We start from the raw sequence: 17,893 nt of genomic DNA, 5'->3' as shown, positions 1-17,893 counted from the left end.
CGTTTTTAATTTTTTTTGCAGGGGTTGTTTGTTTTTTTTTCTTTCAAAACTAGGTTTAGTTTTTCAACTAATTACTTGTGACATGTTTTGACATCACTTTGGCATGAAGTGCAGTTCCTCAGTGAACCTGAATTACAAAATTCAAACCTGTGAAAAGCAGAATTATCTGTCAACATTTTCTATATTTGAGAATTTCAATGCCTGCTGACACCTGGTCTACTCCTTTAAAAGTCAACAGCAAAATGTTCATTGTGATAACAGCAAGGAAGCAGAGAACATCTGTAATTTCCTTTGAAAAAACCTCCCCTTTTAGTCCCTTGCCTAAATGCCATTATTCTAGAAAGAAAATCTCGGTTTGGCTTTTATTTAATCCAAGGAAGTAGCGTGTTCCTCCATGTATCACATTTAGTCCATGTTATTGGAGAACACAAAAATTAGTTTATTATTATAATACAATCAGATCTTCTGATGGACATTTGATGAAAGGTCTGCTTCTGTCTCCTGACATTACCAGAACTCAGACTTGAACAAGATGATGTCTTTGCTAGCACAAATGCTGCAGCACTGTCACTCATGCTGCAATGTTAGAAGTGTATTTTACAGAGGGGAAAATACTGCTAGGCATTTATTTGCTCCAGTTCAGGCACTGAAACAAAAAATAACACAAACCTATGGAAAGACAAGACAAACAAAACACGCTAAAGAAAAAGGAATGAAAGTTGATAGCACAAGAGAAAAAGCAGCTTAGATTTATCAAGAGGGTCGAAGTCCCCAAAGTTGCTTTAGTCAAAACTGTAAAACTGCATATAAAAATTCCAGTAGGGAACTTCACACAGGATTACCCACACCTTATGAAGTTTGCAGTTCTGAGTTACTGCTCAACAGAAGAAGGAAGGGTAGATTCTTACCTGTTTAGCGCAAATGCATAATGCAACCTCACATGGTGGTGGGAAGCCAAGTCAAAAGTAGGCAGTTTTTCTAAAGTTTTCACCAGTTTCACAATAGAATCGTAATCCTTCCAAAAGAAGGGAAAAATGACAGTTTAAGTGGTTGTACTGAGGTATGCCTATATAAACTCTTTGACCTAAGCAGTTGTTATTTCATGGTTAAGTATTTTCAGTTCATTGTAAGTTTAACGAATTTCAGTTTCTTCAGTCTAAAACTGGTTAACAGCCTAGCACTCAGCAGAAATGTGAATATTCACAGCATTGAGCAGGGAAACACAGTTTGGCCTCCTCTGCTGCTTCAACATGGACCTGTGGAAATTATCATACATCTGTTTCACAATAAAAGTTAGTTTCAGGAGCTGAACACCTATTAGTGTTCATATTGCATGCACGTTACAAAGCTAACTGCATACGTATTAAGGCATCCCAAAACTCAGAAGTAGGTATGACCCACAAAAACAAAAGACTCTTTGAATACCACAGTTTTTAAAGTAGTTTACTCGCTGATATATTTAAAAAACAAAGAAAACCAAAAATCAAAACCAAACTACTTCAAAATGTTTAAGGAAAAACAGTTGAAATTATGTATAACTAAGGAAACAATTACTAGCATCATTCCAAAAGCTGAAGTGCATACGGAACAATTTATGTTTCCATAAGAAATGTCACAAGCATGGTGACAAAGAATACATTTACCTATCAATTGCAGAATGCTACCATAGCCTTTAACTAGGACACGCTACAAGCTGTTCACCACAGTAATGCTGAGATGGAGAAGTTATTTTATGTCATGTACTTTTTAGGTACGCTGTTACAAAATAACACTTTTCTGCTACGTAAAGGCAAAGAACAGTGAAACTACACAAAAAGAAGACTAAAAAACATGAGTGAAGATATTGTAAAAGATTTTTACAAGTGTGCTTTATTTACAGAGTTTGTTAACAAATCTGTGCAAAATACACTAACAATTTCAGTGAGAATGTAATTTAATTTACTACTCTTTTAGATTATCTTAGTGCACAGAACTCGTACCTGGATGTCTCTGTAGGACAGCAGCAAGTTTATAACAATGTCAGCAGACAAGACTTCAACATTATCCACTCGCTGTCGAATCCTTGCCAGCTCTGCTGCAAGCTCTTTGCCTGTGTAAAGCGTACGGGCCTTCCTGATGTCGTTCAGAATGGATTCCCGGAAATACTGGCTGGAGAGGAACAACTTCACATGAGCAATTTTGGACAGGGCCCTTGCACTGGTTTTTCTAGCCCCACAGCTCTCCCACAAGATGAATGCAGAACATGTATTGATAAAACAGTGTCAATGGAGAGATCTGGTCAAGCTAAACTATTAATTGTCAGTTTGCCTGAACGTAAGGCAAAATTGCATCACCACAGCAAGAGCCTGACATTTATCTTGCCAGCAGCAATATATGCATTTTACACAGATGTACAGAAAAGGCAACTCACCTTGAACTGGCCTGTGCCACCTTCAAGAGCTGAATAAATCGATCTACCAGAGGTAAGCATATAGGTCCAAGCAGAGACTCAAAACCGGGCTGCATCAGTTCTGTTAGCCCCTTCATGAAACTGCTATCACAGCAGTACACCTTGTTGTGTGGAGTTATCATATAAGGAACAAATATGTAGTTCCCAGTGCACATCTGTAGAGAAACAAGGTGCAATATTTAGGGCAGTTATGGTTTGAGAAGCCAAAGTATGAAACAACTGCATATATACTACCTGCAGAATTTCACCTGTTAAGGTCAAAGAAAGACCTTACTTCAGTAAAACCAAGTTTTTAGCCATGAAGCCTATGATTCCATAAATTTGGTTTTCACCTCGAATAAAATATACACCTGAAATGTATTCTTTCAGATTTCTGAACTGCTTCCTGTAAAATCAGTATTTTTAGAAGTACTGAGGGCACACCTTAGACACCCCAAAAAGGTTAGTGGACTTGAGTGAGGCTGATGTACACACTTTTCAAGATGACAGGTGTTTAGAGGAGAGCAGTACAGTTAGGCTTACAGGTGCTGAAAACAATAACACAAACTAGTTGCCTCACAACAGGAAAAACATAGAGAAAACTAATCCTCATAGGAACTGCAAAATTACTCAAATAGCTTAGCAAAAAAACCCAAATTAAATTCCCTGTAATATAGCAAATCTTTCTGGTCAGTGGGACATGGAACCATATATATTTCAGAATAATCACTTACAGAATACCTCAGCATTACTAAACTGTATTGATTTCTATATATCAATGTATGAGCAATACTTCACCAAAAAAAAAAAATAAAATTTATCTTCCAAGAAGGAGGAAGACAAGATGTCTGGTGCCTGTGGCATGTGTTTGAGTACCCATTTATGCACAGAAAAAGCTGCTGAATATTTGTGGTTTAAAGCCTTGACTACAAGATAGAATACCATCAAAATCAGGAGGAGGGAGGAGTTCCTCCATTTGGCTCTCAAAGCTCAGACTCCAGTACTGAAGTGTCCAGTAGCCCAACAACAAAAGCCTTAAGGAAGCAATTCTTGAGACCCATCCTTTTGGTACCCCTAAATTACTTCCAAGGTAAATGACTTCCTGGTCAGCTGCTTCTGTTCTCCCCGAAGTCAACACAGGAACAAGGACATCAGTTCAGAGACTCCCCAGCCCAGCTGACCTCCACGCACTCAGAGGGCAGTGCCTGAATAGCTGTCGAATGCCACAATACCAACTGTGTGCTTAAAATATGCACTTTAACATGCATTATTAGATTTTTAAAACATGGAAAGATTGAGATACTCAAGTCTGTAAAAATGTATGCATACAGATATTTCAGTAAACACATGTTCATGTACAAATCAGAGAATGGCTAGGAAAAGTACAGTAATTATTTTTTAATTACACCTATAATACTGTAAAACTGTTAAGACCTCACTATATAGGCAAGCCCACCATGACTTTTGAGAGATATAGACAAACTCTGTAAAATTTAAAAGTAATCAATGCAGGCATTTACACAAGATCCATTGAGCTCAACTAACCCAGAAGCTGGTTGGAGATTATTGCATACACAGCCTTGCACAGTGGTTCATTTAGTCTTCTTCCTCCAACAACTGCAAACTATTATAGCTGAATAGCTAGGAAACATTTTCCTGTGTGTGAGTTCAACAATTTAAAAGGAAACTTGAGAACTGGAAAGTATATGACAAAATTTTTAACAAGTAATTACAGAGTGTGATGCCAGAACCCAAACTGCTTGTCTTTACAATGGAGAACTGAATGGATATTTCTATTCAAGGATATGCTCATGTAAGGCAATCAGATGCTTTCAAGAGTGAATGGATGAACTTCTGACCCTGCTAAAACCTAATAAGCCCCACAGTGAAAGGCACAGGGAAAATTATGAATCTGCTGGAGCTGGTTTCAGCAATTACAGGACATGGATATGTAGTGACCAGTGGCACAAGAACCACTATTACACACAGGTAGATTATTCTTCACTTTCTTTTTTTAAATAAAGAACAAAAAATTTGGGAAGTCAGAGTCAACAGAAAGGGCGAAGTAGCTACAGATATCCGGGAGGGAGCATTTTACTTCCTAATGTTTATTCAGTGCATTAAAACTACATTCAAGACTGTTTGCAGGAAGGCCTTCTCAGACCTCTGGCACACTGTTTCCAATGCTCAGGTCTTAAATAAAAATCAGCTCTGAAAAAGGATGTTTCTGTCTTTTGAAATCCACAGAACCCAAAGTTTATCCTGCCATACTGGTCAGGCCACTTAGAGAGACAATACAGGAGCCTTCATTTTTAAATCTTCAAGTGGGAAAACTCCTCTTTCTGCTGAGTCCATTACTAAGCATGAGCTTTGAAACTAATCCTGAGTGCACCTTCTGTAGGAAGTAGGTATCTATTTCAGTGGAACAAGAGAGCCAGCAAAAGCTCGTTTATACGCATTTTTTTCCTGTTACCTGAGGGGGAAGAAAAAAAGCTGGTTACATTATAGAGCCTGGTATAGAAGACTTGCAGGCCCAATAGTCTTTGGAAGCAGCGGCCAAGGAAGAATTTAACAGTAAAAGACAAGAGAAAACACTACATGGGAAGAAAACAGAAGAAAATAAATCAATTTACAATTGTTCAGAGGGCCCCGAGGGGCCTCATAGAATTGTCTCAAGGTAGAATCTCACCTTGATATTCAGTGACAAGTAGTGTGGGAACATAGTGGCCTTTTTCTCAGATAGGGCATTAATTTGGTTCTTAACTTAACATAGACAGTTATCTTCTATGGGAACTGTATTTCTGAAACCTCTCAAATTTGGCTGAAAGTCATCAGACAGATAAACAGGCAGACGCATAACAAAGGTGGAGGATAAAAAAACAGTACAAGCTCTTAAGTTCCATTTCCTTAGGAAATACACTTTAAGAAAAAGAGCACACATGCAATAAAGCTAAGAAAAACAAGAAATACTGATCTCAATTTCCCTTCCCTAGCTCAAGAGCACATTAGATATTTAAGAGCTAAACCTGACAAAGGCAGACATGCAGTAGCTCCGGTGTCAAAAGATAAAAAAGGATCAGAAGTTATATATTATTTACTAAAGGTGGTGGTGGACGAAAGATAACAGTGACGGCGAGACTGCTCTAGCATAATAAAGTCTATAGTCTCCTACTGTGGAGAAATGTATTTTGTCACCATCACAAACTCTAACTGCAAATTCCAACTGCATTTAGGTAATGATTGGGATGGGAGCCCAAGAGGACCAAGCTGTGGAGGCAGCAGCTGAGGTGTTGCTCCAAATGTCAGTCAGCTCTAAACCTTTTACCCCAAAGCAGCATGTGTGACTTGCTTCTTTCCTTATTACCAGGCAAGGTAACCTGTCTCAGCCACTTTTACTTCTTTCTCATCTTTCTTTGTCAAAATATAAGCTACACTGACTTAAGTCAGAAAGGATCAGGTGGTCTTTCTGACACACACGTCCCATCTGCTCACATACTGCTTTACATTTTGACTTAGTGCACATTACTCCACTTTAAAGTTAAAATATATTCCATTTATTCCATTAAAATCTGCCCTGTAACACTCCATCCCAACTCTGATCTCACAAACTCTGGTATTCTTTTCTAACCCTAATTAACTTCACTGTATATTCTAAGTTTGTTGAGCACACAAGACAAAATTGTTGTTTTCCTTTGATCCCTTCTTGTGACTTGCCATATCATGTATAATGGAAGTAATAGAATCAAGTCATTCAATAAAAATAGGATATTTTTGAAGGAGTAGCACCTTAAATCCAATTGTAATATTCCCAGTTATTCAACACCCTTTAAAACATATGTGTAGCATCCAGGGTCTTCAAAAGTGGATGTGAATAGACCCCCCCCCCAATCAAGAACAGATGCAACAAGTTTCATTTTCCAACCCACTTTCTTTATAAACCCCTCATTATTTAAGATTCAAAAGCTCAAATTACACTAATGAAAGTTACAAAGGGATTGCAGGGTCCCTGAGTTGCAAGTTGAAGAGCATTACTGAAAAGATCCGTGGGCTGGGACAGGTCACGAGTGTGCACACACACAGATAGTTACTATGGTTCAGCCTGATCCACGAGAACCCAGGACATTAGATAGGTAATCTTGGCCTGAGCTCTCAAATCAGCTGAACTACTTATATCTAGGAGATACAAACACACATATCTTTGGAGGCTTTGGGCCAGCACACTCAGTACCTGGCAATATTAGATCACTTTCTGAAAGCCTGTTCATGTCAGTCCATTTCATCAGATCAGTCAGACTAATCAGAAGGCAAGAAGTGCTGGTTGGAGCCAGCTACACACATAAATGCTTACAACTAAGAGACAAAATCTGTAATTAATTTTTTTTAATGTTTCCATTTCCCATATTTTTCTAGTGTTCCTTCCTTACTTACTGTGCAAAATCAAACAATTCTAAAGTGTTAGCAATTTCAGTTAATTACAGATGTAAGATCATCTTAATAGCTCTACAGTGACAGAATTTAAGACACTATGGCTTCTAGCTAGACCTACTGGTCACTGGAGCATTAAGCACTGCCTTCTTCTTCAATATCCTTTCTCAGCTTCTGAAAAGAAACTATTACAGCATCTCTCCGTATTTAAGAGATAATAAAAATGAATAGCATGTAATAACACTTTAATGAACACAATAAAAATATAAACCAGTCCTTCTTTCAATACCCCCATCTACTACAGAACTGCTACTTGTGAAAAGCACAGCCTTCTGGGAATTGAATTTGGAGATCATGTCTTCTCAGAAAGAATATCATGAAAGAAGATAAGCACTATTCTCTCCCCCACAAATATGTCTGATATAATACAAAAGATTTTTCTCTGGAAATTGCACAGATTAAAAAGACATGGTGCTAGATAAATTGAATCCTGGCCAGTTAATCCTCATATCTTGAATTTTACTTCAAAAGGAGAGAGAAAATATGAAAAATCCCAGGGAATCAATGATGTACAGTCCTCTCAGTTCCCTAAGTCTCTTTACTAACACTGCTCTGTTGGAATAATTTGAGAGTCAACTATCCACAAACAGAAGAAAACTGCCTTCATAGACAAGAAGTGTCAAAGAAAATAAATTTTTACCTCAAATCAAAACTGTGATACTTTACTCATGGATGGGAGAATCTAGCAAAATCCCATCTACTTGCCAAAGCTTCAGGTAATGAAAATAGCCAGTATCTCTCATAGTAGGAAATGTCCATCCTGTTGACGCTCTCTACGCCTCTAATTAAGAGAGGTTTTTTTCTATTTATCTCACTCTTTTTTCAAAAGGGCTCTTTTGAAAAATATTGGCTTTTATTTCAATTCTTCAGACCAAATTTTTAAGGTAATTGTCTGACTGCACATGGCATTACATGTAGCAGATGGTAAAATCATAAATCAGGATTAAATCTATTCCCTCCATCCCCCAAACATGCAGTATATCAACATGTGCTGATGTTTTAATGAATACAGACTCAGTTTGTGTTAACTTCAAATCCCACTCACATGAATGACAGCCTTACTATTGATTGGAAAGGGAACTTAAGTAAGCCTCATACCTCAAATGAACTGAAGCACAGAGATTGGATCTATTCTCTCAAATACTTCCCCTTTTATTTGAGAATATATTCTTTCTTTATATACCAGCAGTAGCATTCCCTTGCAGCCATACTACATCCTAAATGCTTGTTAAAAATCAGCTTACACCTCATATGGTCCTTTCATCATATTCACATAGGAAAAAAAAGTTCTGAACTTTTTCCAAGGAAAGTATATGTCAAATATGTAAGTCAAGAATTCAAAAAATGAAAGAACAAGCAAGAGATAGTAATGTATCATAAATAATAAATACCACAGTTATCACTATCAACAAAATATTTACTCAAGGTTACTACATAGCATTTCGACATACTTGGGATATCAAAAATCAAACCACTCCAAAATCACTTGTTGGCTGGATGAAGAGTATTAAAAATATTTCCCTCTATTTTCATGGTGAAAGAGAACAATAACTAAACATACTGTCTATTTAGTCTTGTAGAATACCCTATGCTACAGCCTTCTGGCAATACCTATATGGAGATTACAGTCTTGCAGATGCCTCTAGAATGCCTCATCCATGGTCACAGAATCCCAGAATGGGTCAGGTTGGGGACCACAAAGGGTCATCTGGTCCAACCTCCCTGCTCAAGCAGGGTTATCCCAGAGTACATGGCACAGAACTGAGTATCTCAATGAGGGAGACTCCACAACCTCTCTGGGTAATCTATTCCACTGCCCAGTCATCCACACAGTACAGAAGTTCTTCCTCATGTTCAGATGGAACTTCCTGTGCATCAGTTTCTGCCCATTGCCTTTTGCCCTGTTGCTCAGCACCACCAAGAAGAGCCTGGCTTCATCCCCTTGACACCCTCCCTTCAGATATTTACAGGCAGTTGTTTATTCTCAAGGCTGAACAGTCCCAGCTCCTTCAGCCTTTCCCCACAAGAAAGATGCTCCAGTACCCTAATCATCTTTGTTGCTCTCCCCTGGACCCGCTCCAGGAGCTCCATGTCTCTCTGGTACTGAGGAGCCCTGAACTAGATGAGTTCTCCCCACTCTGAAGGAGCAGGAAGGAGAAGGCTGAAGGAGCACTACACCAAACTGTCTCCCAAGCTACACCTTAAACAAGAGGCAGTTAGAAAAGGCTGTGGAAAACCAGTAAAAACTACAATCATAGAATCATAGAATGGGTTGGGATGGGACCTTAGAGATCAGCTAGTTCCAACCCCTGTGTCATGGGAAGGGACGCCAGGTCAGGTTGCTCAAAGCCCCATCCAGCCTGGGCTTGAACACTTCCAAGGTTGGGGCATCCACAGCTTCTCTGGGAAACCTGTGCCAGTACCTTGCCACCCTCACAACAAATAATTTCTTCCTAATACCTAACCTAAACCTACCCTCTTTCAGTTTGAAGCCATTGCCCTTTGTCCTATCACTACAATCTCTGATCTCTCAGGAAAGGAAACACGAGGAAAGGAAAACACTCCCCAGCCATACAACATTAACCCTGTTGCTTAATCACTATTGCCTGCAAGTCAGCTGCCCAGCAGAACGATTCCCACAGCCTCCAATGGTCCTTCTGATCAGGCCAGCAGCTGCACTGTGGTCTCAGACTCCAGGCAGCTCACGAGGCTGCCCATCACTCCAACCTGGTGCAAGCAAGCAGCCTGAACTGAAAGATGAGTGCTGTGTCAAGGTGTTACTTACTGCAATTGGTTGTAAACCACGTGTAGAAGGCATGCACATTAAACATCCTCAGATTCAGCAAGAAGTCAGTTTTTTAAAAAACTGAATAGACGTTTAGAACCAGAGCTGCAACTTTTCTCCAAATGTGGTAAGATTCAAAGCATGGAGAATTAGGATGAAATAAAAATTGTTGAGCTAAAACAAGCGAAGTGCAGTCATGAACTGTAACCTTTATACCAACATCTCCTCATGACTGAAACTCTTTACTAGTAATTTTTAGAATGCCTCTGCTGCTTGACTGACCTCAAAAATCAGATAACAGCAGAAACTGAACTTAAGCTTTCAACCAGCAAAGTAACTACCTCCTGTCAAGGTATTACTCCCTCTAAAAACGTATGGTTTTGGTATTACTGGAACATTTGGAAAAGGTCCAACTAAATAGCTACAAAACCACATATAACAGGAAATGAGCCAATGTTATCTCGTACTGCTCTGCCCAGACAGGCTCCAGGCAGCTTATCCTAGCTATGCAACATTGTATTGACAATTATTAGGAAGCACAAAAACCCAGTCAGAACAAAGAACAAAACAGTTGGCAATAGATTATTTTTTGTTATCCCACTTAAGTTAGGGATACGAGGTTCAGGAAAAGCAAACATAAGGCATTTCAGTTAAGACAGATATATACAGATAAACACACACAATTGTTTTGCAGCCTTTTTAATCCCCTGGTGCCAGGGATACCATGGTCCTGCTATGGCTGATGTTTGCATGCTATGAAAAAAAATGTGTTCTAGAACTGTAGCACCGAACTCCTTGTTTATCCATACGTGAATTTCATTTTTTCATATTTGCGACCTCATATGACTATTTTTGGTAAGGGCAGGCATCACAGTCACAGCTTCTCAAGAACAGAACCCTTACCAGACTTAGTTATACAGTAGTTTTATGAAGAAACATGACTTTCATGAAGCAGTGATTATATTCAATAGTTAGGCATGCACCAACATTGTGAAAAGTCTGCTTCCAGGTAATTTGGTTGACATCACGCCAAAAAAAGAGGAAAAAGGACGAAAAAAAAAAATCAGTTGCAGAGCTGCTAAACCCATTTCACTGACTTCCCTGTTCTAACGCAAGGGAAAATATCTTCCTCCCAGAAAAGATGTTATGTGGGTGTGCTTGAAAACATCTAAGACTCTCAAGGAACACATTCTTTTTCTGGAGTACACTGAAACATCTCTAAAAGTGATAAATGACAGTGTCACAGCCACCTATCCAAATTTAAATGGAAAACAGAACAATCCTTTCTGGAACAGATGAAGGCCGTGTTATCGTACCTGTGTCAGGGACTGTCGTTTAAAAACAGGACAACAACATCTCCCCTTTATTCTACTGTACCAGTCATCTCCTGCTGGTTTCTTGCTAACAGAGCTCTTCCCCTTACCCTCCCCACGACATTACATTAGTCACACATCATTTTCCCTAGGTCCTGGGCCACCAGAACAAAAACACAGAATGTAATACATTCATTTACAAGAAAGGCCTTACTGTTCTCTTTCATTTTATGAAAAGGCAAAACTGATCATTTCTCCCACTTTCATTAGAGAAAGGTGAGAAATTTTTAGTCTAGCACATCTTTCAGAGCATTCTGTGAGTCTCTGAAAAGTGCTTTTTGGTTAAGAGCTACACAGAAACACTAAACGGAACCATCTTTCCTTTTTTCTTTTTTTTTAAATAATCTAAAATTTAAAATGCAGCATTAGACCAAAGCTCACATTGGTTTTGAAGCAATCTTTAGAAACTATGCAGAGAAAAGACTGCATCTTTTTCAGAAAATCATATTTCATACTGGCAGAAGTCATTACTGAATCCATGAATTTCACTGTTAAATAAAAAGTAAAGCCAGGAATACTGCAGTTTTTATGGCACTGTGAGAAATAACGCCTGGCTAATTTCTGAAATTAAAAATTTCATATGCCCCTTAGAAAAGGGAAATATATGGAATTGTACAGCATGCACAATAGCATCTCAGGATATCGGTACACCACTGAGCAACCTCTATAGAATTATATCTTAGCAAATATGGCTCCCTGTAAGTCACGAATTGAAGCCAAGAACAACTCATGATGCCAGATACATATTCTGACGTGACTGGCCCTGCTGCTCCAGAACAAAACACATTGAGAAAGCAGTGCTCTCACAGTCACAGCTCTCTGTCTCCCTCAAACTTGGGCATGAAAAACGGAAAGGGGTTTTGCAAGGCCAACCTCAGAAACCAGAGGGATGCCAAGGTGCAGAAACCTACAATTTAATGACTGGCAGTCACAGACAAACTACAGGCATCTGCACTGTACTTGGACTAACAGGCTACAGGACTCAACTTCTAGGAATAAATACACACATACATTATCAATTTAGAAAAAACACATATATATATATATATATGTATTTTCATGGTTGTAGCCACAGGTTTCTAAAATGAGCATCAGTTTTTTTTAAAATCACTGAAGAACACTGTACAGAAAAAGGCAATAGAAAAAAAGATAATCAATATGACAAACGTAAATGGGTGTGAAAAAATATGACAGACAAGTAAAGGCAGCAAGGAAAATACCACTGATAGATAGAGGCAAGGTAAGAAGTGAGCCTGGTACCTAGCAACCAAGTGATACACTCAGATTTGCTGCTAGGATTTCCAGAATTCTGCATCTAACTCTGTAAAATACAGTGGGAGAGTGTGAAATGATTCAAGAGGAAAACAGAAGATAAACAACATTAAATGAAACAGAAGTTTGTAATGCCTAGAATTCAACTGAAACCCATACATCATACTTACATTATTCTTCTGGCAGATAATTTCCTGAAATAAAAAAAGAAGAAAATAACATTGATAATAGCACTGAACAACTACTAGGGAAAATATCTGATCAGTATGACTTGCTACGATTAACGTTTACAGGTACATGACATGAAAAGGTTGGTTGATGGATATTTTCTATATCTGTCAAATCAATAAAAATGAAGTATTATCTCAGGAGAGACAAAACTGCTATTGAACCAAGTAGATACATACACCTTATAGATCCATAAGAGCATACATACTGTGTGCATGTGTATATACATATATTCACATAATACGTGTCCTTCCCTTCATAAATTTTCCTAGAGGGATGCTGTCCAGCAGTTGACTATTAATAAACATCTATTCATATTTGAGAAGTCAAACACAGTAAGTAACATTTCACTACCAGGAGAAGCAACTGAAAAGAATACTAAGAGCAGTATTTATATGAGGGTTTAAAATGTTCCAAAACTGCTTGAAATTCACTTTGCTCTAATAAGTCTGATGAAAAGAACTTATCTTCACATTTTTAATGGAAAGTTTCAGAGAACTAGAAGCACACAGAGATGGAAAGAGCTGATTACTGCACATGAATCTGGGTGGTACAGTGCAAGTGTAAATCACTTGTGAACAGTGACTTTGCTTCCAGCAAGATTTGCCAGCAAGTTCTGATAGCAGCAATCGATAACCCTAATAGATTTATCAGACAGCTATGCCTCTGACACTGGGACTGCTAAGCAGGTTCACTTACACAATGGCATTAAAAACAAACATTGTCAAACCAAGGTGCCTCATACTGTCCATGCTGCTTAAGTCAGGCTTCGATAAAGCTGCTCTTCTCCCTGTTGAGAGGGCATGTTTCCCACATGACTGTTGCTAGCTTTCAAAGTAAGGGTCATAAATGGCTAGTCAAATCCCCCAGCACGTGCAGGGACATCTTTTACCAGATCAGATTGATCAAAGTCCTGTTCAGCCTGCCCTGAATGTTCATATAGAAGAACATTCCACCAGCAAAAGTTTACTTACATTGCTTTGTGCCCCAGGTAAATCATGTGCTGCAGTTCTGTGTTTCCTTCATTTTCAGTTTTTGAATTCAACCCTTCTATACAAGAATAAAACTGCACATGCTCTCCTAAATTGCTTCTACTCTTATCTGCTAGCTGTAACAAATACAGGAACAAACACTGCCTCAGAAGATGGCCAGGTATGCCCATAACTGCTTTTTTTTCCGGAGAGTTACTAAATAATATGGAAAGGATCTTGCTCTTTGATGACTTTCCTACAGACTATCAAAAGCAGAAACATGGGCCCAGTTCAAAGCTAAAGGAAACTGGTGGGAGTCTTTCAGTGGGCTAAGTACTCGGGGCAACTGTGACATCCAAGTCTCCCTGCACACAACTGGGCTTTCACTGATGCCAGTGGGAACTCAGCACCAGACCCAATTACAAAGTTCAGCTCCTAAACTAGTAAAAAGTTCTCCCAAAGTGCCCAAGAAAGCTTGATGTCTCACCCCAATTAATTTTAGGGGGAGTTGGGTATTTGGCTCTTTACCCAATACAGTGAAATTCTGCTCTGCTTATACTGTAGATCATTGTACTTACATAATTGAATTCTATTCCCAGATATGTCTTTTATCATTAGCAGTTTTATTTTTAGGCCTTTTATCTGTATACTCTTTGTCTTGCAAAAAGAAAGGAAATAATTGGATTGCAAGCAGTCCAGTTGGCTGAGAAAATTTAGAGGGAAGAGTAGGGGGAAGAAACTGAGTTACTAAGTAGAACCTTCCCAATAGAGGGACAACCTGAAAAAAATAGGACATTTCAAAATGGGACATTTTGAATCAAAAACAGCCTGCACTTTCCAGAAGCAGTGGAAGCAAATCCTTCATAAGAGGTGATGGTGCCCAGACTGCTGTCTGACTCCCCAAACTGCTTAACTTAAAATGCTTCTTTTCAGCAATGTCTAGAATGGCAAGTGCAATAGCATAAAACACCTCCTGAGCAAAGCCAATGTATCTGAGACAGGGGAAGTAATTGAACAGACTGCCATCCAAGTTGTCTACCCTCTCCCATCATGGAAGTTACTAAACCTTTCGAAGGGTTCCAGGAGGAAGCAAGTATCAGCTCCTTGGCTGACACAATTCACAGCCGCAGAGATTATCTTAAAAAACCCTCTTCCCTTAAACCGAAGTGTGAACTGAGGTATGACTTTTGTTTTTACTAATTCCACTACACTGCTGGTAATCTCCAGCAGGGCAATCTTGCACATACCTGGAGTAAACAGCTGGTAACTCAGCAAGACATAGCAGAGGCCATCTGGAGGCCCCATACGGTTTGGAGCTAAAACTTAAGGATTATTTTGCTGCCTCCACACTACCGTTTCACACGATTGTTATTACTGTAACAGTTTACCCCAAACACCAGTAACTCCCTTGAATGACAAAGCAATGTTTTTAATTTCTCATCTCAAATCTGGCAAACTTCTGTTGCTGTAAACAGCCATTTAACACCTAGTTATTTGACTGACTGTGATAAAATCATCTAAGTCTTTCTCTTTAGAAACCTAAACTGAGTTTCACAGCCTTTCCTTGGGGACATCTTTGACAGGCCTCAGAACAGTCTTGCTATTCTTTTGTGAACCACAAGCGGTGTCTGTATCTCGTGCAGAAACAGAGAGCCTGTTTCAAGAGTTCGACCAGCTGTGACTGGCTCCCCACGCCTCCTCCCCGGCTTTTTGCATTCAGAGCTACCTTCAGTGACTGCAGAGATTCTGCGTTTGTGTCGCAGTAGAGGATAATGTTGTTAGCCATGCTGAAGCTCTCCCTGACTCCCAGGTGGTAGAACAGAGAAGGCTGACGGAAGGCATCACTCATCTCTACGACAGCAATATCTGTAAAAGAAATGAGAAAAGTTATCGTCAATGCCGCACATCTCTGACAGTCAAGTATTTCTAGGCCATGTCTCTTCACACAATTTGCATTGATAGGAAGACTTGATTTTAAGTAGGAAATAAGAGATCTAAAAGGATTTTCCCATTTTAGCTACGATGTCTGGATTTTGAATATAGTCAGCAGGACCTGGTTTAGGTTTTTTCTCTTTCATTATTCCTCCTCCTTTTTTGTTCTTTAAATGAGACTTTTAAAAGGTAAAAAGGGGTAAAACCACTAATCAAGAAAAGGCAAAAAGGCAAAAAAGTTAATTTGGTGGCTTGAAGAATAAAATTAGTTTGGTAAATCCATACATGAAAACCAGTGACTTTATAGGGGGAAAAATATTAAAAAAATTAGGTTTTATGTGCTTTTACCCTCTGGGCAGGTTTCAACAAAAATTCACACAATCTGTATACATTACTGCAGAACATACTGTATAGATTCTGTACCAGAACTTTGGAAGAAAATAAACTAAAAGACAGGCAAACATAAAGTTCCATTATAAACTACCATTCAGATCCATTTTGATTCGTATAGAAATATTATATACAGAATGAGGAAAGGACAAGGTATGGATGAAGAGAAGGAAAGAGGGAGTGAATATGTGAAGCCATAAAAACACCCATGTAAGTAAGAACTTTACTGTGTAGAGAATTCTGTTTATAATAAATTTTACCTGTAAGAAAAAAATTAAGCACAGGCACAAATGCTTACATAACAAAGAACGTAATCCACAATTTCTCTTAAAACACGTTTCACTTACCCAAATTCACATCAATGTAAGACTAAAACAAGAAGTCATTAACTATTTATGTTGACTGTTTGTAAGACTTCTGTTGTTAAGAGGCAGCACATTTCCACTGAAAAGTCTTGTGGTATCACAAGAGCAAAACAAGAAAACTGACTCATCTCTACCTCTTCTGCAAACACCTTTCTATCTTTTCACCCAATGCAGTTTTTCTTATCTTTAAGGAAAAAAAAAAACAAACAAAACCAAACACACACACACACAAAACCCCAGAGAAATATACTCTGTTAAGTGTAGAACAAAAAAAGAAAAAAAGCAGTCAGGTTTCCAATATCTCTCTATGCTGTCCCCTTCCTTTGGATGCTTTGATGACTTACAAGATAGAAAAACAAGCTCTGTAGGGAAAAAGTTTAGGTACCATCAAGTTTCTCTACTCCAGTTACTCTGATAAGAGATTCTACCTCTAACCACAACTTTTTCCCTTGCCTATTTACTTAGGTCATCAAAACTGAAATGAAGATATTCAATACAAGCTTAGCTTTGTGGCCATGCTCTCAACTGGGGAGGCAGTAAGAGAGTCTAACTTGTTGAAAAGTAGTATCTTTGAGACATCTACTCTTCAGTCATACTTTGCTGTAACTGGCCTGCATGCTTATAAATTATTAAAAAGTTGAAGAAAGGATAGATACACAAAGGGGAAAGAATGAGCATTTGCCTATACAACCTTCAGCTTTTCAAGGAACAAGATTAAAAGATAGAAGACAAACATGGTACAAAAAAGTATCCTCTCCTCCCCCCTTAAAAATCTAATGCTATATTATGGTTTTTAAAAGTTTCCTAATTTGCGTTCTAAGAATCTCTCTCTGTCCAATTTCACATAAATATTTGCAGTGTATATTCCATCCAATTTTAGTGAAGTAAAAAAGGCAGTGCACTGCTAAGACTATACATATGCTCACTTTCACTAATTTTAGGAAACTGAAACATCACAAAAGTCAAACAAGAATGACAATATTGCTGCTATATTTTCTTTGGGTGAAATTAGTATTTGTTTATTTTCTTCAGAAAGTTGCCACAAGTTCTATTTTTAACTAGTTGTTTATTTTCTTCAGAAAGTTGCCATAATACAAGTCTATTTTTAACTGCTCTTATTTACATAAAAGTCCAATCTTGAGCAACTCTAAAGCTATGGTATGTATCTACGGTACTGAACAGGAGGAAAATTTGCGCAACTTGCCATGACTTAATTCTGCAATCTTGCAAGATAACATGCTCTTACTAGAGTTTCAAAACTAAGATGAAAAGAGAAATATGACTTTAACAATAAAGTGGTAAAGCCTGATCAAAGTCCTGTTACAGAAAATACTTGAGAAATCCTATGTTAAAATGGTAAGTTGAAAAAAATATGTGCGTGCACATGTACCTATATATATTAATGTCAAGATCAGCTGGCCAAATCTCCTGAGCAAAAGCTGACTCAGGGTCACACCATAAAAAACATTTTTGGGTCCTGTCTCATCCCTATCATGGTAATAATATAATAAAATAAATAAATCCCAAACCAAACAAAAACCTTGAGTTACTTAAACAAAGTAGGGAAGGGCCTCAATAATAAATACACATTTGTATGAAAAAATACACTGAGATATCTGTTGTGATACTTGTATTTCTTATGTAACTAAAGAGAAGAGGATTTC

At 38.3% G+C, this 17,893-nt stretch overlaps 1 protein-coding gene across 1 annotated transcript in view; it reads right to left on the bottom strand.

Annotated features, from left to right (window-relative positions):
* Positions 1-17,893, bottom strand: part of MAP3K5 (mitogen-activated protein kinase kinase kinase 5) — a 100,622-nt gene that overhangs the window by 55,809 nt on the left and 26,920 nt on the right. The window contains exons 2-6 of the mRNA XM_050315469.1: positions 15,269-15,408; positions 12,514-12,537; positions 2,411-2,604; positions 1,980-2,148; positions 909-1,015 (exon numbers count right to left, since the gene is read on the bottom strand). Coding sequence (XP_050171426.1) covers positions 909-1,015; positions 1,980-2,148; positions 2,411-2,604; positions 12,514-12,537; positions 15,269-15,408 — 634 coding nt within the window. The remainder of the gene's footprint in view (positions 1-908; positions 1,016-1,979; positions 2,149-2,410; positions 2,605-12,513; positions 12,538-15,268; positions 15,409-17,893) is intronic.

This window comes from Myiozetetes cayanensis, unplaced genomic scaffold (assembly GCF_022539395.1).
Source record: "Myiozetetes cayanensis isolate MyiCay16 unplaced genomic scaffold, myiCay2020 scf2-11, whole genome shotgun sequence".
Classification (NCBI taxonomy): Eukaryota; Metazoa; Chordata; class Aves; order Passeriformes; family Tyrannidae; genus Myiozetetes; species Myiozetetes cayanensis.
Note: the sequence above shows the minus strand (reverse complement) of the source record. Positions and strands in the feature narration are given on the sequence as shown.